At 42.1% G+C, this 23,784-nt stretch overlaps 1 protein-coding gene across 4 annotated transcripts in view; it reads left to right on the top strand.

The window, feature by feature from the left end:
- NTRK3 (neurotrophic receptor tyrosine kinase 3) overlaps positions 1–23,784 on the top strand; it is a 467,456-nt gene that overhangs the window by 378,070 nt on the left and 65,602 nt on the right. For all 4 annotated transcript variants that reach the window (XM_087878354.1, XM_087878355.1, XM_087878353.1 and 1 more), the window contains one exon: positions 19,215–19,345. In XM_087878354.1, coding sequence (XP_087734480.1) covers positions 19,215–19,345 — 131 coding nt within the window. The remainder of the gene's footprint in view (positions 1–19,214; positions 19,346–23,784) is intronic.

Raw genomic sequence — 23,784 nt, 5'->3', positions numbered from 1 at the left:
GTTACGTTCTAACCGAGATGTGAGCTCATAAGAAACAGCCCATGTCTTTCTCAGTACGCATTCACCAAGCTGAGTTTTGCTAGCATTCCTAAGTCTAGCTAGGTTTCCCTATGTGAGAAGGCACGTAGATGAATGTTCTTTAAGATTATCTTTTGCTGAGATGGCCCATTCCGAATTCTAAAAGTACTAAGGTAGAGGTAAAAGTTCCCCTTGCACATATGTGCTAGTCGTTCCCGACTCTAGGGGGCAGTGCTCATCTCTGTTTCAAAGCCGAAGAGCCAGCGCTGTCCGAAGACGTCTCGGTGGTCATGTGGCCGGCATGACGAAATGCCAAAGGCGCACGGAATGCTGTTCCTTTCCCACCAAAGGTGGTCCCTATTTTTCTACTTGCATTTTTTTACATGCTTTCGAACTGCTAGGTTGGCAGAAGCTGGGACAAGTAACGGGAACTCACCCCGTTACGCAGCGCTAGGGATTCGAACTGCTGAACTGCTGACGTTTCGATTGAAAGTACTAGCAAGGTTTTTTTTTAACCAGGTCCCAATGACTTTCTACCTTAAGCACTGGCCGAAACATCTGAACTGATCCGCTATAGATCATCCAGAAACATGAGGTATGGGGAACGTAAGTCCCTTTGCTCTTTGATTCCAAATCATACAAGTGCCCAAGTCTATGCACAAAGATCCATCAAACTCTGTTAATTTAATAGGGAGCAGCTTCTGACTGGGTATAGCTCATACTCTTGTAATTTTGCTCTCCCATTACAGGCACTTTCCATTCTCTCCTGGCCCAATTTTTATTCTCATAACTATTGCCAAAGGAGCCAAGCCACAGTAATCGTAGATGCTGGGGTTGAAGAATTTCTGGAGGTTTCTCCTTCCCCACCCCTACCCACACACACACATACATATTACTCATCCTTTGGAGTCTCCCTTCAGTCTGATACATTGGAGAGATGAAAAGGAGGAGGTTGTGCAGCAGATGATGTGAGGGTGGAAAGGGGTGAACCGAGAAAAGCAGAGATGATCGAATGGCCCAGTTGGGACTTCAGAAAAGCAAAAAGACTTGAAATAGCGCCTTGTCAAACCACAAGCTAAGAGGGAGAACTTCCAGTTGTAAATGACAACCAGAAGGCAAGACAGGCTGAAACAAGGTGATGTGAGCTTCTGTGGAGAGAGAAGTGGAAGCTGGAAACAAGCTAAGTGTGGCCAAAACAACATAATAGCAATAGCACTTAGACTTATATACCGCCCCACAACACTCTCTGGGCAGTTTACAATGTCAGCATCTTGCCCCCAACAATCTGGGTCCTCATTTTACTGACCTCAGAAGGAGGGAAGGTTGAGTCAACCTTGAACCATGTCAGGATCAAACTCCAGGCTGTAGGCAGAGTTTGCCTGCAATACTGCATTCTAACCACTGTGCTACCAGGGCTCTTAATGGAACCATAACAAACACGGAGAAGGCTTTTTTTACCACTTCCCGTCAACACACCATATGGGTTGATTTCTAGAACTTTCTGCCATCAAGGTGGGCTGTTCGATGGTGACAAGATTTAGCAGTCCTAGAGTCCCTGGGGGTGCAAAAGAAGAAATCTTGGGGACAAAGAAGCAGGTAAAATTAGCAAAACAAACTGCCCTGAGACAGAATTTCAACATTAGTGATTGGAAGTACTGCTTTAAATCACTTCTTGTTCTCATCCCCACCCAAAATTGCAAATGATCAACATTTCCTTATAACATTTTTGGTACATCTATGCAGTGGTGGGTTTCAAATTTTTTTTACTACTGGTTCTGTGGGCGTGGCTTGGTGGGTGTGGCTTGGTGGGCATGGCAGGGGAAGGATACTGCAAAATCCCCATTCCCTCCCCACTCCTGAAGGAAAGATATTGCAAAAGCTCCATTCCTACCCCACTCTGGGGCCAGCCAGAGGTGGTATTGTCCAAACTACTCAAAATTTCTGCTACCGGTTCTCTGAACTACTCAAAATTTCCGTTACCAATTCTCCAGAACCTGTCAGAACCTGCTGAATAGCACCCCTGCTTCTATGCCTGAGGAAAACTAGAGCTTGTGGAGAAAGGTTTGACAACATTACTGTCAAACCCTGGTGGCACAGTGGTTAAACTGCAGGATTGCAGGCAAACTCTGCCCACAGTCTGGAGTTCAATCCTGAGGGGCTCAAGGTTGACTCAGACTTCCATCCTTCCAAAGTTGGTAAAATAAGGACCAAGATTTTTTTTTGGGGGGGGGCAACATGCTGACCCTGAAAACTGCTCAGAGAATGCTGTAAAGCACTATGAAGCAGTATATAAGTCTTAAGTGCTATTGCTATTAGTTAAACCAAAATTCCAAAAAGTCTACGTGATTTAAAGTTCTTCCCCTCAAAATGTTACTATAATTTAAAGGAAATGAATGACCATGTTTAATTTTAGCCACTATACTTTTTTTTCCACCTTCATATAGCTACCAATGTCTATTTCAATAAATGTGTTTGCATGTGCGTGTATGAATATCCATGTCCATGACTTGTGGTTCAGCAGGGCTTGTTCTTCTCTTTCCTAGCATAATTCTTTTGTTCTTCCATAACTGATATTTTAAAAATTATTTAAATTACTCAATTATTTTACCCATATAAAGCGGAACTATGATTTAATATAATGGAGTAATGAATTTAAAACCTTGCTAATCAAACACCAGCACCCCTGATTAATCACATAATAGTGAATAGGGAATCAGGCGTAATCTGATCTGAATACTGATTAGAGTCGGATTGGATTTGCAACTGATGTTTCAATCTGATTTGATTTAGGCTCCTGTAAGTAAATCTGTTCACTTCTACTATCCAAATCCTTGGAGCCTTGGTAGTACAGTGGTCTAAAGCACCCTGTTATTAAGACCAGCTGCCTGCAATTACTGCAGGTTCGAATCTCAAACTCAGGCTCAAGGTTGACTCAGTCTTCCATCCTTTCTAAGGTAGGTAAATTGAGGACCCAGTTTGTGGGGGCAATAAGCTGACTTTGTATAAATATACAAAAGGATGAAGGCTATTGCTTAACGCATTGTAAGCCGCCCTGAGTCTCCGGAGAAGGGCGGCATATAAATCAAATTTTAAAAAATATATCACATAGTTGATATGGAGAGAGAGAGAGATTCTGCATATGGACAAAAGGAATTGAGATAGTTAGCAGTCCAAATCATTTGGAGTCCAAATCATTTCATCCAACAGTTAATTCAAATCTTTAAGGAACCAACTGAAATACATTTCTGTCCAAAAGCTAGAAATATGTCATTGAACAATTGATTGTATTTAAAAAAAAAAAAATCTTTGCTTGACGAAAAGAGAAGATTTTGGCTCATTTCTTGATGGGAGAGGGGAAACCCAACTACAAAATCTAGGCTGCAAACATCCCGATGAGCACTAGATGGCAGAAAAGAGGTGAAGAAAACTCTTTATTCAAGTGATGCTCTAAAATTGAAGCTGTCAATTTTCAAAATAGTCTATGTACTGAACATACCTCCATTTTCCTCCAAATTCTTTTAAAAATTAAGGAAGACGGACCACACCGTATATTGCCTCCTGTCAGAATTTCTTGCAAAAATCAAATCCAGAAAGCACACACAGACAGACTGATGCAGCAGGATTCATTAAATTCTTTATATGCATAATAACACATGAAGATAAATGTACAATACCAATATAGATTCTTCTTCAACATAGTAGCAGTTACAAGCAAAACACAAGGCAGGAGAGAACACTTAGTTTCATTTCAGCAGAGCAGACTAGTTCAGACTGGTTTCAGTTTCATTTCTCAGCACAGCACAGAGCTGAGCCACGCCCAGCCTCCAAATTGTTTCAGCTCCCATTGGCTGATTTAGTTGCTATGCCTATTCATTGGCTGATCTTGTTACCATGTCTCTGCCAATTCATGAATAATCTGACACCTCCTATCAAAGTACTCATATTGTTCCCATAACCTTCTCCACTTTCCCCATTTTGGGGGCTTCTCTCTTCTCTCACAGATAGATGATGTTTCAAATATCTAAAGTATATTGGTGAGAAGCAGAAAACTTCTGTGCCCTAATTTGCAGTCCTCTGATAAATAACTAATTTGCCACAAGGCATACATTCTGTATGTAACATGCATAAATAAATCAACACACACATACACAATGCTATATAATAATATTAATAAAATAATAAATAAGCATGCATATATTTATACGGCATCCAGTTTTGATCATCACATTACAAAAAAGATGTCGAAACTTTGGAAAAAAAATATTAAGAAGAGCAACTAAGATTATTAAAGGGCCTGGAGAAAAAAACATGAAAAACGGTGGCAGGAATTGGGTATGACCAGTCTAGAGAAAAGAATTAGGGGTGACAGGATAGCAGTATTCCAGTATTTGAGGGGCTGCCACAAAGAAGAGAGGGTCAATTTATTTTCCAAAGCACCAAAAGGCAAGACAAGAAACAATGGATGGAAACTAACCAAGGAGAGAAGCAACTGGGAATTAAGGAGAAACTCCCTAACAGTGAGGAAAATTAACCAGTGGAACAACTTGCCTTCAGAAGTTGTGGGTGCTCCATCACTGGAAGCTTTTAAGAAGAGACTGGACAGTCACCTATCTGAAATGGTATAGGGCAGGGATGGCTAACCTTTTTGTCATCGTATGCCAGGAGCGGGGGGCGGGGGAGGTTTGCGCGCATGCGTGCCCACACCCATAATTCTATGCACCCCGCCCTGCGCATGCACGCACAACCCCCCTCCCCCCTGCTCCGCCTCTCTAGGAGTCTTTGGAGGCTGGGGACAGCAAAAAACGTCACTTCCTGTCTAATCGGGAGTTGGGAAATGGGCCATTTCAGGCCTCTGGAGGACTTCTGAGGGGATGGGGAAGGCTGTTTTCACCCTCCCCAGATGCATAGAGAGGATCTGGAACCAGGTGAGAAAGAAAAACGGGCCTTCCCCATCCACCCCCAGGCCCTCCGGAGGCAGGAAACAGCCTGTTTCCCTTCTGGTGGGCCCAGAAGGCCTGAAAATCAGATGGCCGGCACACGCATGTGTGCCAAAGCTGAGCTGGCATGCCCACTGATATGGCTATGTGTGCCACCTGTGGCATGTGTGCAATAGGTTCGCCATCACGGTATAGGATCTCCTGTTTGACCAGTGAGTTGGACTAGAAGATCTCCAAGGTCCCTTCCAGCTGTATTCCAATTGATTGATTGATATAAAGCTCTAATCTGAGCAAATTGCAGCCACATTTTGCAAAGGTTCAGAGGCCTGCATTTTACACAACCCATTGATGGCAACAATGCAAAGGGCAATTCTCAATTTCTGAAGGAGAGTCCTCAGCCGTTCTGAGCGGCGATCCTGCTCTTAAAAGCTCTCAAACCTTTCAGCACTGAGCTTGATTGAGAATATCCATCTGCAATAGGATGCCAGAAGGTATCTGATTACTCCATTGTTAAAGCAGCATAGTTTGAAATCTGAGCACCCCATGGGGGTTCCCAGTGGGGGAATCTCTCCCCCATTGTATCCATCCAGTCCACTCCTTTCTGATTCTGAAAAGAGATGAGGAGAAAAAAGAAGGGGGGGGAGTCAAGAGAGTAAGGGGGAATCGGTCGAACTCAACGTTTTCTATTTTTTAAAAAAATCACTGAGGACAAGCTGGAAGCAGTTGGGTTTAGGGGTTGGGGGATTTGAAAATGGCCGGTGGGAGGAGGAGGAGGATCAAATCATAGCCAGCAGATTTTGCTGTGAAGTGCAACCATATCTCTTTTTGACATCTTCCCTTCTTGGGGAGAGTGGCTGGAATGTCAATTGCAGATGATGTTAAAACAAGCCAATCTATTTTCTCCTTCCATATGGAGATATCTCTCCCTCTCCCTCTCCCTCTCCCTCCACCCCTCTCTCAATTTTTCTCTCTGTCTCTGTCAATCTCTCTCTCTGTTTTTCAATCTCTCTCTTTTCTCTCAATCTCTCTCTCTCAATCTCTCTCTTTCTTTCAATCTCTCTCTGTCTCTTCCTTTCTGCCTCTCTCTCTCTTTTTTTTTCTCTCAACTTCTCTGTCTCAATCTCTCTTCTCTCTCAATCTCTTTCTCTTTCTCAATCTCTCTCTCTCTCTCTTTCAATCTCTCTCTGTCTCTTCCTTTCTCTCTCTGTCTCTCTCTCTGTCTCTCTTTTTCTCTCAACTTCTCTGTCTCAATCTCTCTCTCTCTTTTCTCTCAATCTCTCTCTCTCTTTCTCAATCTCTCTCTTTCTTTCAATCTCTCTCTGTGTCTCTTCCTTTCTGCCTCTGCCTCTGCCTCTCAATCTCTCTCTCTCTCTCTCTCCCATTAGCCATCATTGCTGCTGCCTCTGCTAGGCACGCAAAACTGGAGGGAGCAACCAGGTTCCCAAAGGTGCTTTCCTCTGCTCAGATAAATTTGCTTCCAAATAATGTATAATTAAATGTGTGGTATCGAATTAATGTTGCAGCTGAAGTGCTTTGGCAGCAGCAGAGATTAAGTCAAGAGGGAGGGGAGGGCAGGTGGTGGGTGGGGAAAAAAATCCCTGCTCAATATAAAGTTTCCTTTTCTCTCCCTTGCTCTCTTCCGCTCTTATTCCTGCAAAGCCTCCAATTCTCTTTAGCCTTTCTTTTCCACTAGATTCTGGGACCTGTTCGTGGAGTGCCCATTTCATAATACCAACTGTAAGGTTCCATAGTGGTGCTTTTCATCCCTTGAAAACCAAAATGGTGATGAATTTGTATAGTCCAACAGAAGCGAGCTCCTTTACTTCTACTTCTACCTCAATTCAGAGGATCCTGGATCTGCGCACCTTCCGTCGCGCGCTTAAGACTTTTTTATTTCATCAAGCTGGCCTGGCCTAAATCCTCTCCCCTTTTTAATTGTAAATTTTAATTTGTTTTAAATTATGGGGTATTTTAAATTCAGCCAAATTATTTAATTCGTTTTTATTTGATTTTTAATTTTTGTATTTATGTGTTTTTATCTTGTGGCTGTTCACCGCCCTGAGTCCTTCGGGAGAAGGGCGGTATAGAAATTTAATAAAATAAAATAAAATAAATAATTCTCAGAAGAAAGTAAAGTCCATTGGGTGGAAAAATAGAATTTTCAAACTTATATCAGCTGACTTCTCTTTAAAAAAGAAAAAGGAAAAAGGAAAAAGACTGTTAAACCTCCAGGTTTCCCCTGGCTGTGTTTGCTGGCAATTCATTGAAAGCAAAGCTGCTTCTGATAGGTGAAATAGATGAGTTTCTAGCAGATCTGTTTATAATGAGATTAACACAGCGTGTAATTTCCTTTCCCTCCTTGTAACGTTTGACTCATGTTTTCAAGGATTCAAAGCAAACATGGAAAGTCAGGCATAGCCGTGTCTTTGAAAGTACCCAAGCACAGACCAGGGGTGAAATCAAGCAGGTTCTGACAGGTTCTGGAGAACCAGTAGCGGAAATTTTGAGTAGTTCGGAGAACTGGCAAATACCACCTCTGGCTGGCCCCAGAATGGGGTGGGAATGGAGATTTTGCAGTATCCTTCCCCTGGAGTGGGGTGGGAATGGAGATTTTGCAGTATCCTTCCCCTGGAGTGGGGTGGGAATGGAGATTTTGCAATATCCTTCCCCTGCCACGCCCACCAAGCCACGCCCACAGAACCGGTAGTAAAAAAAATTGAATTTCACCACTGGTACAGACCATAATAAAAGTAATCCTCATTTTATACTGTACCTATTCATTTAGTGACTGAAGCTACGACAGCACTGAAAAAATGTGCTTTACAGCGGGTCTTCATATTTAAACTTCTTGCAGCATCCCCACAAATCATTAAGTCATAAAAACATGGCTTATGAACCACACTTGCTTGATCCATAAGCCATATTAAAACGAGAACTAAACAATGTGTAATATGATACAGATTGGGACGCAGTGACTCAGTGGCTAAGACACTGAACTTGATGATTAAATATAGGTCGGCAGTTCAGCAGTTCGAATCCCTAGTGCCGCGTAACGGGGTGAGCTCCCATTACTTGTCCCAGCTTCTGCCAACCTACCAGTTCAAAAGCACGTAAAAAATGCAAGTAGAAAAATAGGGACCACCTTTGGTGGGAAGGTAACAGCGTTCCGTGCACCTTTGGCGTTGAGTCATGCCAGCCACATGACCACGGAGATGTCTTCAGACAGCACTGGCTCTTCAGCTTTGGAATGGAGATGAGCACCGCCCCCTAGAGTCGGGAACGACTAGCACATATGTGCGAGAGGAACCTTTACATTTACCTTTATTATGATACAGTGTGTGTGTGTGTTAACATAGTACTCACAGACCTCTTGATTATGTGCTGCCACTGGATGGTGCCCAGGGACTGTGAAAACCAAATGTGTATTTTTAGAAATTAAAAATGGTGAGCATCCCCGAACGTTCGGCAGCTTCAAAAGAAGATTTAGCCCCTCAGTGCATTAGACTGTCGATAATATTGTCACATTAGCCGTGGCCCTTCTACCTTATAATGGATTCCTAGTGCAGCATGGCATCCTGAACAAATTATGTACAAGTATGCTTCATGAATACCGCCATTCTGGAAACATTTGAAGAAATGGCCACATTAGGAACTTAATCAGATTTTAATTGGAACACCCAATCTTGCGATCAGCTTTAGTGAAAGAAATCATTGGGGAATTGCAACCTTTCCAATTTTCCCGTGGTGGTTTTTATAACTGGCCCATGGATTTAATGCCTGCACAGGCTTTCTAATTGTGTGTCCATGTGATCCCTCTACGTTTTTCAGATGACATATTTCATTTCGCCATCAGAGTTGCGGGACGGCTGACATCTGAATTGCTAATAACGTGAAATCATCTGTATGATTCTGATATACCTTCGGTGGCAGTTAGTTATATATCTTAATTACACAAGTGGCTGTGCATATGGGCGGATGTTGAATTTGATGTTCATAATTCCTGTGGGTGTGTGTCTGTGCGTGCATGCATGCACGCTTCACATTAGATTTATTGTTACAATTATTTAACCAAGAGATCCATCAGTAATTTTAAGAATAAACAGATAAGGCTATTTCTGCCACTTGGTTTTAAAAATGGTTTTAAGAAAAATGTTAAGCAAATACCAAGAACTAAAGATGAAATGGAAACATAGACCAGATCCAAGTCACAGGAAAAAAAAACATATTATTCTGGACCAGGGGTGAAATGCTCCCGGTTCAGACCGATTTGCCTGATCCGGTAGCGATGGTGATGGGTGGTTTGGAGAACTGGCAGCAAAAATCATTGCGCCCTCCCCCCCACCATGCCCAGCTGAGCCGCACGATATCAGAGGCTTTTTTTTTTACTTTTAAAAGCATTTTTTTACAACCTCTTCCAATGAAAAAATGCTTTTAAAAGTAAAAAAAAAAAGCCTCTGATGATCGTGCGGCTCAGCTAGGATCGTCAGAGGCTTTTCAAAGCATTTTTTCCTGCAACCCCTTGGCCGAAGAGGTGGTAAAAAAAATGCTTTGAAAAGTCTCTGACGATCCCAGCTGAGTTGCCTGATCGCCAGAGGCTTTTCAAAGAATTAGAAAAAAATGCTTTGAAAAGTTTTTTTTTAAAAAGTTGGCCACGCCCACCCAGTCACATTACCCGCCACCAAGCCACGCCCACAGAACCGGTAGTAACAAATTTTACATTTCACCCGTGTTCTGGACCACCATACTTGCACATAACTGCAAGTAAAAATAGCAATGTCCTGTCAGAGGGAATGAAAAAGAGAAGCCATGTAATTCCAGGAAACTTATTCAATATCTGTGGTTCATCCAACAAAACAGTGTAGCATGCAGGACGCTAGCCATGACCTCCTCTGTTGCAAACAAGAGGTCATTGATGGTATGTCACATGGGACACCATCCAACATTTACACTTTGCTGTGACACGGGATAGATTCAGTGTTGGGTTTCACTTACCTTTGCTACCAGTTCCCTTGTGCACATGCCACTCTGCTCATGCGCAGAAGCTTCTGTGCATGCACAGAGGGTATTTGATAACATCTGGGTGGGTAGGCGGAGCTTCCTACTGCCACTACTACCCACCACTGGATAGATTGCAAACGATTGTGGTTGATTTTAAGAAGTAACAGCATGTAACATGGGACACTAATATGATATTTGATGTTGTATGTGATGCCCCCGTAAGAAATTGAGAAACATGGGCAACCCAGTGAAGTCCTTCCCTGGCAGAACGTATATTAACAAGGATTCCCCAGGATTTTTGACTTGTTGTTATTCTCTCAAGAGTAGAGAAGAAATCTTCATTTTTCAAATGATTCCAGTTCATTCCAGAGGCAGAGTGGAATTATAGAATGGAAATCTCCATTAAGGTCAGTAAACCCGACCCTTCTAACATAGGCATACAACTCAAAGTTGTGTAGTCTTCACCTGAAGCAAACCTAGCCAAGTGGAACTCATCTTCTTCAACAATTAGCTGTAAAATTAAATTTCTTTTTTTTTTTACTGTTAGGAAGATGTTTTCGACCCCCAGACAATATACGGATTTTATTGCCATTCCAACTGCATAGCTACTGGGTTACCTCTGCAGCAGTGGTGAAATCTAAAATTTGTTACTACCGGTTCTGTGGGCGTGGCTTGGTGTGGGGGGGTAATGTGACTGGGTGGGCATGGCCAATTTTTTTTTTTAACTTTTAAAACCATTTTTTCTACAACCTCTTCGGTGAAGAGGTTGTAAAAAACGCTTTCAAAAGGCTCTGATGATCCCAGCTGAGTTGCCTGATCGTCAGAGGCTTTTTTTTTCTTTTAAATGCCTCTGCCGATCAGGCAACTCAGCTTCGCTCATCAGGCATCGTCTTGGATCGTCAGCTTGGATCATCAGCTTGGATCGTCAAACTCAGCTTGACGATCAAGCAACTCAGCTTGGATCGTCAGAGGCCTAAATGCCTCTGACGATCCAAGCTGAGTTGCCTGATCATCAGAGGCTTTTTTTTCTTTTAAATGCCTCTGACGATTCAAGCTGAGTTGCCTGAGTTTCTTTTAAAAAAGCCTCTGCCAATCAGGCAACTCAGCTTGGATCGTCAGAGGCATTTAAAAGAAAAAAAGCCTCTGATGATCGTGCGGCTCAGCTGGGCATGTGGGGGGGGCAGGGAATTTTGCTACCGGTTCTCCGAACCACCCGCCTCCATCGCTACCGGATCGGGCGATGTGGTCCGAACCGGGAACATTTCACCCCTGCTCTGCAGTGATGTTTTGCCCCCTTTCACTGGCTGTGGTTTGTTACCTGTTGTCCAGAATTATTTCAGGAGTAGGCTTGTTGGCTGTTACCAGTTTTTATTCCTGATCTGTAGAGGAGTTGTGGAGTACAGAAGGTGTAGGCAGAGAGGGCAGTTGGCAAATACCTTGTTAGAAAGGCCAACTGTGATCTGATAGAGCCAAACAAAAGTTGGCACAAGATACCTGAAATCATTTTGGAGTAACAACCAGCCGCTATTTATCGGGGGGCTTTTCTGCACGTACCAAAAGGCTATAAAAGGTTTATGCAGATCAGCCTCTCTAGTGACCTTAAAACTTAGCCTCTTCAGTGGCAGACTTATTATTCACAAACAGAGGGAAAAAGAACTTGTAGCGAAATGACGCAAGTTAGAATAATGGCATTTGATTTTCATCTCTGATTCCCATCTCCCTGTTGGGGGGTGGCGGAGGGCTTGGATTCCTGTTCATTTGACATGCAGAACAATTTCTTTGAATATTTCTCCATCTATAATTTCTGGAGCTTTGAAACTCTGCTGATATTTGTATGACCAGTACAAGTGAAAATTTAGCCAAAATACCTGTCCTTCTTTTGCTGCCTCAATTGCATATACCCTGTTTCCCCGAAAATATGACCTCCCCGGATAATAAACCCAATCGGGCTTTTGAGCGCATGTGCTAAAATAAGCCCTTCCCAAAAATACCCCCCCCCAAATAAGCCCTCCCCAAAAATATTTATGCACATGTGCAGCCGGTCCCCGCCATTTCCTCTGGTTAGGGTTAGGGAGACAGAGCTGGAAATCAGGTAAGATGGCAAGAGGAGCCCCGTCTTGCTCCATGCGCCCCAAAATAATAAGACCTCCCCAAAAATAAGGCCAAGTGCTTATTTTGGGGTTCAAAAAAATATAGGACAGGGTCTTATTTTGGGGAAAACACACACACACATGCATATAAAAGAAGTGTAGAGAGCTGGGGGGGGGTGTATAGTGTTTCAGGCACCAGGCTAGAAATGGGGAGACCATGAGTTCTAATCCAAACTTGGGCATGAAGATGCCCAAGATGACCTAGATGACCTTGGGACACCATGGAACAATCATTTTCTCTGAACCATAGGATGAACTACTATTGAAAATTCTGCCAAGAAAACAGCAGGGACAAATTCAGTCAATTGCCAGGAGTCAACCCTGATTCGAGGGCATCAATACATAAAAAATAAATAAAAAGAATGAATTTAGGAAAGTTACCGCTGCTCTGGGCAATTGTATATGTGGAATACGATGCCCCCAAATGTTATGCTTCTTCATTTGATCTCCATTGTAGGAAAGGCATTTTCACATACTGACCATGTTTTCACGACCCAGTGCCGAACAAGGCAATCAGGTTTTAGCTTAACATGTTATGCAAATTCAGAAAATTAAAGCAATGTGTGGTTCAGTTAATCATGGATAAGCATGGGGAAAAATAGCCAACCTAAAAACTACAAATCCTGATGAATAGAATAGAATAGAATAGAATAGAATAGAATAGAATAGAATAGAATAGAATAGAATAGAATAGAATAGAATAGAATAGAATAGAATAGAATAGAATAGAATAGAATAGAATAGAATAGAATAGAATAGAATAGAATAGAATAGAACAGAACAGAATAGAACAGAACAGAACAGAATAGAATTCTTTATTGGCCAAGTGTGATTGGACACATGAGGAATTTGTCTTTGGTGCATATGCTCTCTGTGTACATAAAAAGAAAAGATACATTTGTCAAGAATCATAAGGTACAACACTTAGTGATAGTCATAGGGTACAAAGAAGCAATCAAATCATACTAGCAAACAATCAATATAAATTGTAAGGATACAAGCAACAAAGTTACAGTCATGCAGTCATAAGTGGGAGGAGATGGGTGATAGGAATGATGAGAAGACTAATAGTAATAGTAATGCAGCCTTAGTGAATAGCTTGACAGTGTTGAGGGAATTATTTGTTTAGCAGGGTGATGGCGACAGGAAAAAACTGTTCTTGTGTCTAGTTGTTTTTGTGTGCAGTGCTCTATAGCGTCGTTTTGAGGTTAGGAGTTGAAACAATTTATGTCCAGGATGCGAGGGGTCTGTAAATATTTTCACAGCCCTCTTTTTGACTTGTGCAGTATACAGGTTCTCAATGGAAGGCAGTTGGTAGTAATTGTTTTTTTCTGCATTTCTAATTATCCTCTGAAGTCTGTGTCTGTCTTGTTGGGTTGCAGAGCCAAACCAGACAGTTATAGAGGTGCAGATGACAGACTCAATAATTCCTTTGTAAAACTGGATCAGCAGCTCCTTGGACAGTTTGAGCTTCCTGAGTTGGCACAGAAAGAACATTCTTTGTTGTGCTTTTTTGGTGATGTTTTTGATGATAGGTGTCCATTTTAGGTCTTGAGATATGATAGAACCTAGAAATTTGAAGGTCTCTACTGTTGATACTGTGTTGCAAGAGGTGGTAATATGGGACAATTTCTCCCAGGGGTGAAATCCAAATTTTTTCCCTACCGGTTCTGTGGGTGTGGCTTGGTGGGCATGGCAGGGGAAGGATATTGCAAAATCTCCATTCCCACCCCACTCCAGGGGAAGGATATTGCAAAATCTCCATTCCCATCCCACTCTGGGGCCAGCCAGGGGTGGTATTTGCCGGTTCTCCGAACTACTCAAAATTTCCACTACCGGTTCTCCAGAACCTGTTAGAACCTGCTGGATTTCACCCCTGGTTTCTCCTAAAGATCAGTGCAATAGTGAACAGAATATAGATGTGTGAAAAAGTCTGGACAACTTGCTGAATATCCTGCTCCGAAATCAGTAGTGAAACACAAGTTATCTAAGATGATTTCAAACAGGCTTAATACTAGCTGCCACTTAATTGCTAAATATTATTAATAATATCGTTATTAGGGACCTTTCATTATGAATGAAATGGTCAGCAGTGGGAATTCTCTGAAGAAGGATTTCTTCTGAGAACCGTTGTTTATGCAATCTGGGAACATCACTCTTCTCAAACAAGCGAAGATGTCTAGACTTGGAAGCTTTTATGCCAGCCCATAATCTTCTAATTAGCAGGCTTAATTGTTTAAGAGCCATTTAAATGCTTTGTATTTCCAATGCTTTGAGATAGATGGATGGGTGGATGGGTGGATGGATGGATGGATGGATAAATAGATCACCCTGTTTTTGTGTATATGCATATTTTTCCCCCTCAAATGAAAAGCTTTATTCATTTTCATTCAATTGGTGTTTTGTTTTTATTTTCTGAATATAGTTTTTCTGGGCATTTCTAGGAAGCTGACCTTTTCTTGTTCTGTTTTCTTTTCTTTACCTAGGGACGTTATTTGTCATAGCTTGTAATTAAGACAAAATCAGCCAATTTCTCAAAAGAAGCAACCATACATGAATAATCCATTTGTGTGTGATTATGTGTGTGTGCGTGTGTTTCCTTTAACTAAATAAATAAATAAATAAATAAATAATTTTATTTCTATACCGCCCTTCTCCCGAAGGACTCAGGGCGGTGTACAGCCTATTTAAAAACACAACACACAACAATAATTAAAAATTAAAATAATTACATAGATTTGGCCGATTTAAAACCCCAAACATCTAAAATACCCCAATTAAAATTATTAAGTTGATAGCCCTGCCTGGCGGAACAACAGGGTCTTCAGTGCGCAACGAAACACTCGGAGGTCGGAGATCTTGCGTATTTCCGGGGGCAGTTCATTCCACAGGGCTGGGGCTCCCACAGAAAAGGCCCTCCCCCTGGGTGTCGCCAGCCGACATAACTTGGCTGATGGCACCCTGAGGAGACCCTCTCTGTGGGAGCGGACTGGTCGGTGGGAGGCTATTGGTGGCAGAAGACGGTCTCGAAGGTACCCGGGTCCTATGCCATGGAGCGCTTTAAAGGTGGTAACCAACACCTTGAATCGCACCCGGAAGACCACTGGGAGCCAGTGCAGCTCGCGCAGGAGGGGTGTCACGCTGGCACAACGAGTTGCGCCCATAACCACCCGCGCGGCCGCATTCCGGACCAGTTGGAGCCTCCGAGTGCTCTTCAAGGGGAGCCCCATGTAGAGAGCATTACAATAGTCCAGCCGGGAGGTGACAAGGGCATGAGTGACCGTGCGCAAGGCGTCCCGGTCCAGAAAGGGCTGCAACTGGCGGATCAGGCGAACCTGATAAAAGGCCCCCCTGGCCACGGCCGTCATATGCTCTTCTAAAGACAGCCGTGCGTCCAGGAGGACACCCAGATTGCGAGCCCTCTCTGTGGGGGGCAAAGATTCACCCCCAATAGTCAGCGATGGCACCTGCTGACTATATCGGGACGCCGGCAGCCACAGCCACTCGGTCTTGGACGGGTTGAGTCTGAGCCTGTTCCTCCCCATCCAGACCCGCACGGCCTCCAGGCAGCGAGACATCACATCAAGGGCATCGTTGGGGTGGTCTGGGGTGGAGATGTACAGCTGAGTATCGTCAGCGTACAGATGACACTTCACCCCAAAACCACGGAACTAAAACTAAAAAACCAACATTTTGCATATTTATCTTTATAAAAATGTAACATTGTTAGCCTCACCTTACAAGGTATATCTGCCAAACAGAATGATTTCCTTCCAAAGTGATTTTGAAATGATAATCAGCTAAACATCAAAGTATCTTTAAAAAAAAAAAAGAATTATGTTTTGTGGGCAAAATTTCTTAAAATTATTAGTCTAGCAAGCTGTATACAATAAGGAGACGATGCTATATCAAGGACTAAATCTTATTTAATTCAGTGGAGTTTATTTAAAGAAGATATGTCAATCGGTTAAGGCTATACCTATTTAACCTGAAAGGGAGCTTTTCAAATGAAGTGGCAACTATTTAGTAAATGTGTATTTTATTATCTAGTGAGAGGGAAATGGGAAAAGTGATGTTAATTAGATTGGCTGCAACAATTATTTGTATCAATGCTGAAAATGACTGAAATTTCAGGGGTGGGAAACAGTGTATAATGTGATATGCAATTCATACATAAAAGCATGTTGATAAGATTTCTTTATTGAGTCTTTTGTTATCCGCTGCCCCAATGTGTTTTTTTTAACAAAAGGACTGAATCTAAAGTGATTCCCAAACCAATTTTAACCCTCTCAGTGTTCAATGGATGTTATTAACTTAATTTTTGGGGGAAGAAACACCTTAAATAAACACAGCTTATTGGGTACTTAGGAGCCAAGGACTTAGTAGCACAAAGAAACAACAACCAATGACTGAATAGCTGTCCATTAACATCCCAATCAAAAGGGACGCTGTGGCTAAGGTGCTGAGCTTGTCGATTGAAAGGTTGGCAGTTCAGCGGTTCGAATCCCTAGTGCCCCGTAATGAGGTGAGCTCCCATTACTTGTCCCAGCTTCTGCCAACCTAGCAGTTCAAAAAGCACATAAAAAATGCAAGTAGAAAAATAGGGATCACCTTATGGTGGGAAGGTAACAGAGTTCTGTGCACCTTTGGCGTTGAGTCATGCTGGCCACATGACCACGGAGGTGTCTTTGGACAGCGCTGGCTCTTCGGCTTTGAAACAGAGATGAGCACCGCCCCCTAGAGTTGGGAACGATTAGCACACATGTGTGAGGGGAACCTTTACCTTTACCTTTACATCCCAATCAATAAGTAAAAAGCCACACACAACCAGGCACCATATAATACCATACACAGAATAGCCTACATTCTGCTAGAGAGGAGTTCCCTGAGGATGGGCTCCAGCATGAGTTGGAAAGCTCAGAAGCCTCAACCTTTGGTCCTGGTGGCCAACCCAGATTGGCTCTTGCAACATTCTCCTGGGACACATATATTTGCCTTCATTTGTTTAAAAAAAGCCCCCACTCTTTCGAATTGCTTCCATTCCAGATATTTTCCCTTCGTTGTGCTTTCATTAACAGTCCACGGTAGTTGTATGTCTCTTAGGCAGTAATAGGTATATTCCTGTTTGGAAATTATGTTCGGTATAGATTTAGCTATTTTCTCATATCGGAATGGAAATAGTTTGAAAATAGTTTCCATTCCGACAAGCTCATTTCCAAAACGTAGATAGATTCCGTTGCATGGTCAATGAAATGTCAGGGAGGTAGTGAGATTGTAACACCTCCCCCCCCCCACTATGAAATTGCATTTCACAGTCTCCCAGCTTTTCTCCATCTGCCTTCATGGTGGTGGCAATTGCAATAAGGAAATTATTATCTGAATTGCTTGAGTTTCTTTACCCCCAGAATGTTAATTCCTGCATGATGGAACTATTGTGAACCAGGGAAATGTGTTGTTGCCATTATCCTTGGAATATAGGTCCCAAATATGTTTGACCTAAAATGTAATTCCATTGTCAAGTTTCCGAAAGATGCCCTAATTAATTCATGAGCCATGATCCAAACTTCAAAGGAAATATATTCATTTATTAGGAGCACCATTCCGACAATACTCGGATGCAGTTAGGACTGATCCCACGTAGATTTATGTTCCCCTATGACCCTGTCTCTCCCCTCCTCTCTGGCCATGTCATAAATCACATTCTCCAATTAACCACTTTGGCTGGCTGTGAAACCTAACACCCTCCTTCTGATTGCGGTCAGGAAGAATGTATGGAATTCACTTCAGTTCTCCCTCCCTCCTGCTCATGGCAACTTGAAAGTTTTGCAAGTTGACAGCCATCTCCTCCCCCACCCTCAAAAAATACTGATTTGTTTCTGGAAGAAATAGATAGCATTGATTTTCAGTGCATACATGTTTTTTTTTTAATGCAACAGTAATGTAGATAAATATTATATATAAGCAAATTCATATTCTAGGTTTGTCTGAAGCATAATTGTCTGCTGCAAAACTAAATAAATGGGGGGGAGGGAGGAGAGAATTTTGGAAAGAGAACCATCAGTTAAACGGTGGGGAAAGAAACATGAGACAAGGTGCCCACCCACCTTCTCTTTGAGCAAAGAGATACCTTGCAAAACTTCTGAAGGCAGAGAGCATGTCTTAACAAGGTGAAATGTTCTAAAACTCCCGCTGCCTTCTCAAGGATTATGGATTTTTTTAAATGGGTGAACAACTCACATTTTGTCCCCAAAGGTGCTTTTTCAAAATGCAACTGGACTGAAGAAGCTTCTTGGATGAGAAGTGAAACGTCTTCAAGGGAAAAACAAAGTCCAGTTGTCTTCTGGAAGAAGCTCCTTTGGGCCAACCATGACCTGGGTGACTGAGAATCTCCATAAACTCACATTTTTGGAAATTGGGAACCTGTTCTAGGATAGGATAGGATAGGATAGGATAGGATAGGATAGGATAGGATAGGATAGGATAGGATAGGATAGGATACAATAATAATTAGAATGGAATGGAATAGGAATAGGAATAGGAATAGGAATAGGAATAGGAATAGGAATAGAATAGGAATAAGACTAGACTAGGCTAGACCAGACCAGACCAGAGTAGAGTAGAGTAGAGTAGAGTAGAGTAGAGTGGAGTGGAGTGGAGTGGAGTGGAGTGGAGTGGAGTGGAGTGGAGTGGAGTGGAGTGGAGTGGAGTGGAGTGGAGTGGAGTGGAATGGAATGGAATGGAATGGAATGGAATGGAATGGAATAGAGTAGAGTAGAGTAGAGTAGAGTAGAGTAGAGTAGAGTAGAGTAGAGTAGAGTAGAGTAGAGTAGAGTAGAGTAGAGTAGAGTAGAGTAGAGTAGAGTAGAGTAGAATAGAATAGAATTCTTTATTGGCCAAGTGTGATTGGACACACAAGGGATTTGTCTTTGGTGCATATGCTCACAGTGTACATAAAAAGACAAGATACATTCATCAAGAATCATAAGGTACAACACTTAATGATAGTCATAGGGTACAAATAGGGTGAATAAAAACAAACAAACTGCCAACGGTTGTTTGTGTCAACATTAATTCATGCTTTCCTCCTCTCCTGCTCTTTGTCCTTTTGCAGATGTCCAGCATATTAAGAGGAGAGACATCATCCTTAAAAGAGAACTGGGTGAAGGTGCTTTTGGGAAGGTGTTCCTGGCTGAGTGCTACAACCTCAGTCCCACCAAGGACAAGATGCTAGTAGCTGTGAAGGTAAAACATGAGGGCAAACATCTACACTTGGCTGCCAAATACAGCATCTCACACGAAGTTCTTGCTACGGTTGCCTTTGAAAGTAAACAAGCAACACCAGCCACTATAGAATTTTATTTATTTATTTATTTTATTTAGTCTGTCAAACATGTACAAGATAACAGATATACATGTATATGAACACAGGAAATCGGTACAAATAAATGGGGACAGTAGGACAGGGACGGTAGGCACGCTGGTGCTCTTATGCACCTTACAAACCTCTTAGGAATGGAGTGAGGTCAAGAGTAGACAGTCTAAGGTTAAAGTTTTTGGGGTTTGGGGAAGAAACCAGAGTCAGGTAGTGCATTCCAGGCATTGACCACTCTGTTGCTGAAGTCATATTTTCTGCAATCGAGTTTGGAGAGGTTTACCTTAAGTTTGTATCTATTGTATGCTCTTGTATTGTTGCGGTTGAAGCTGAAGTAGTCATTGACAGGAAGGACATTGTAGCAGATAATTTTGTGTTTGTGCTACTTTTCTGACAAGGGTAGACCACTTGGTGGTGCTAGGTGGAGGAGCTCTGTATTTATTCCTAGCATTTCTCATTCAAGTTGATAAAAGGAATTTGCTTTTCAAAAACAAGAGGATTTCAGGGAAATGAGCGGAATGGAATGTTGTGACCTGAATGATGTGTACCTGGGTCTTGCATTTCACTTTATAATTTTTTTTTCTAATTTTCTTGGTAGCTTCTTAACTTCAAATATTCTATTAGGAACATAAGAAGGAAATTGTTCCTTGAGTTTTTCAGGGGTAATGCTACTGTTACTACTGGGGGAAAGTACTTTCCTTGATAAACAGTTGGATAATTACTCTTTCCCCTGGAGAAGGTGTTGGAAGAAATAGCCTTCTGGGTTCAGTTCCAAGTGGGGAAAAAGACACTGGATTCATGGAAGTTGCTTGGAAAGAAGGTTTATTGATGAACAGGATCACATGGCTTGAGTTCCTGAGCAGAAAAAGAGCAGAGATGCTGAGATGCTGAGAGATGCTGAGGTTTTATGTCCTCTTTTGGGCTTTGAATTTGAGCTTGTATTCTGATTGGTTGTCAGATTCCCATGGAGCTATGCAGGGGCAACTCTGTAGGCTGTCCTCAGTCCCAAGCTTGATTAACCTTGCTGGGTGATGTAATCTTCCTAGGTGCCATGTGGTGAGATGGGTAGAGGGCTAATCCTATCATGTCCCAAGGGCCATGTCTTAATCCCATCACCCTGGAGCCGGAGGTCTTTTGTGTTGCAGATAAGATGTCTTTTGTCTTTCTGGGGCTATTAACAAAGGTGAGGGCTCCTTTCCAAGAGCATGTTTCTCCTTTTCTCATCCAGGACGGTCTAATATTCTGCCTTTTTAATATTTCCTAGAATATTTCATTTTTCTAGGAGAGGGGTGGGTGCTAACCTCCTACAAAGGAAAAGGGAGTAATCACCTACCCAATTCCTTAGCCGACAAATTCAACAGAAATTTCTCAATGGCCACTGGTACCCAGCTCTGTTTCATCCAATTCCATGTCATCTATCACTCATCAGTTTTCATGGCATTGAATAAAACAATAAGGTTCAGCCCAGGCCATCAGCCAAATCAACTTAATTCATTGGGGAGAATGAATTACCCAAGACACTGGGGATTCTTTCGATCTCACAATTGCTAGCTCCCTATATCAATCTATCTAAGCCATGTTTTTATTTAATAATGGATTGTTAAACAAGTCATAGTAGCCTCAGACATCAAACCTTGATACAGGGTAATCACTGATTTTGCAAATAGGGTGAACTTTAAAAACACAGTCTTCCAGTTTAGCAGAGGGTATGGCCATGATACAATGAAGTAATTAGATATGGCAGGATAGAAAATCTTCTTGAGACAAAATTGGGGTCTTAAACCCAGCTGAACTTCAACACATTTATTTCAACCCTCATTCAAATAATTGCTGGTTTAGCACTGCATGTCAGAGACATGAATATGAACAGTTTGCATGGCTCCAAAAATGTTGGATGAGAGTCGTGTCTTCAATGATGTCACACCAATTCAAAATCAAATCAACTACTTTATAGCTTAGTCATCATCATCGTCATCTTTTAACTACCCCATAATCCCTTGTGGGGTAGAGTTGAGTTAGAGGCAATGAATTGGATAACAATTCCACATTAGCATGATTTCAAACAAAGCAAATATTTTCATCAAATGACTTGGGAGATTTTCTCCTCCCAAGAAGAAAGAAGAATAGCTAAGATGATTAAGGGCCCGGAGAAAAAAAATCACATGAAGAACAGTTGCAGGAATTAGGTATGGCTAATCTAGTGAAAAGAAGGACCAGGGGTGACATGATAGCAGTATTTGAGGGGCTGCCACAAAGAGGAGAGGGTCAACTTATTTTCCAAAGCACCAGAAGGCAAGGCAAGAAACAATGGAAACTAACCAAGGAGAGAAGTGACTTTGAATTAAGGAGAAACTTCCTAACAGGAGGACAATTCACCAGTGGAAGAGCTTGCCTTCTAAAGTTCTAGGGGTTTCAGCACTGGAAGTTTTAAAGAAAAGACTGGACAGTCATCTATCTGAAATGGTATAGGCGATGATGGTGAACCTTTGGCACACGTGACACAGGTGGCATGTGTAGCCATATCAGTGGGCACATGAGTTCAGCTCCAGCACGTATGCACATGCCGGCCTGCTGAGTTTTGGGCCTTCTGGGCCCACCAGAAGTAGGGAAATAGGCTGTTTCCTGCCTCTGGAGGGCCTGGGGTTGGGGGGAAGGCCCATTTTTCTTTCTCACCTGGCTCCAGATCCTCTCTATGCATCTGGAGAGGGCGAAAACAGCTTTCCCCCACCACCTCGGAGGCCCAAAATGGCCCATTTCCCAACTTTGGTTGGACAGGAAGTGATGCTTTTTGCTGTCCCCAGCCTCCAGAGACTCCTAGAGAGGCTCTGGAGGCTGGAGACAGCAAAAAACTTCACTTCCTGTCCAAATGGAAGTTGGGAAATGGGCCATTTCAGGCCTCCGGAGGCCCTCCGAGGGGGTGGGGAAGGCTGTTTTCTCCCTCCCCAGATGCATAGAGAGGATCTGGAGCCAGGTGAGAAAGAAAAATGGGCCTACTGGGCCATCGCGTGCCAGGAGCGGGGGGAAAGAGGGGTTGCACACGCATGCACGAGGTGGGGCGCATAGAATTATGGGTGTGGACACATGTGCGTGCGAACCTCCCCCCCCTCCTAGCTCGCGATGGCAAAAAGGTTAGCCATCACTGGTATAGGGTCTCCTGCTTGAGCAGGGGGTTGGACTAGAAGACTTCCCAGGTCCCTTGATCCTAAGTTTTTTTTTAAAAAAAAAATGGTTTTAATCTATCTCTAGTAGTAGAAAATATATCTATTTGTCTGGATAGGGTGAAAATAAAGCAGATTGGCAAAATAAAAGAGTTCTGTTGCTCTCAGGGCTTCATGTTAACATCAGGAAGATAGTAGAGAGCTAAAAATAATCAAGAGCCTAGGATGAAGACAGATGTTTTTTCAGTCAGTACAGCATACAGTCATCTATCTAAATATTTTTGGTCAGCTTCTTCACTGATAAAAAAAAATGAAATGAAATGAAATTATGTGACGCCTTGAAGAGATGGTGGTAAAATGTAAGATATGAAATCTGTTTTTTTTTTTTTAAAAAAAAACGTATTTTCTATTTTGGAAGAAGAAAACCAACTTTTAAGAGCAGTTTCTTAGCACGGCATGATAAATTTTGAGAAAGGATGACACTTAGATGTAACTGAATTTTCTTTTGGATCCCTCCACAATGGATCAAGTTTTTTTAAGAGCCAATAAATAAATTGACTGAACTGGAAAAAATCCTCCACCTCAAGCTTAAAAATATTTTGTGAAGTTCCTTCCAAGCTGTATTTCTATAGCAAATATCTGTAGAGTTTTTTTTAAAAAAAGGAATGAAAGAGGCAATTTCATCTCTTAATTGGTCATTCTAATGAAATCTTGATAGCAAACATTATTGCTATTATTACTACCATAGTTCTTGATTTTCTTCTTTGTTTTTTCAGCCCAAAATTAATCCCTGTGGCAGACTATATTGTAATAAATATGCAGCTGAACCCCCCTTTAAAGCAATGGAAATATCTTTTGATGGAGTTAAAAGAGATAGTCAAACCCAACAATAACAAATGTCCTGAAGAATATGACCTTAAATGCTTAAAATGTTTATAGACCCAACAGAACAAAAACATCAACATGATTGCAATCTAGATACCAACACAATATATTTAAAGTGGATGATCCACATTTTAGCTCAACTCAGCAATAAACCACTCAGAGAAAATGCTCAGCCTTGCATTATAATCAGTGCCCTTGAATATCTTTTATGAAAGAAATATGCTTTTATAGGTTTCCAGAAGCTGTTGTGGCCTGCTGGCGACCAG

Source organism: Pantherophis guttatus, chromosome 13, assembly GCF_059756535.1.
Source record: "Pantherophis guttatus breed Tessera chromosome 13, ASM5975653v1, whole genome shotgun sequence".
NCBI lineage: Eukaryota > Metazoa > Chordata > Lepidosauria > Squamata > Colubridae > Pantherophis > Pantherophis guttatus.
Note: the sequence above shows the minus strand (reverse complement) of the source record. Positions and strands in the feature narration are given on the sequence as shown.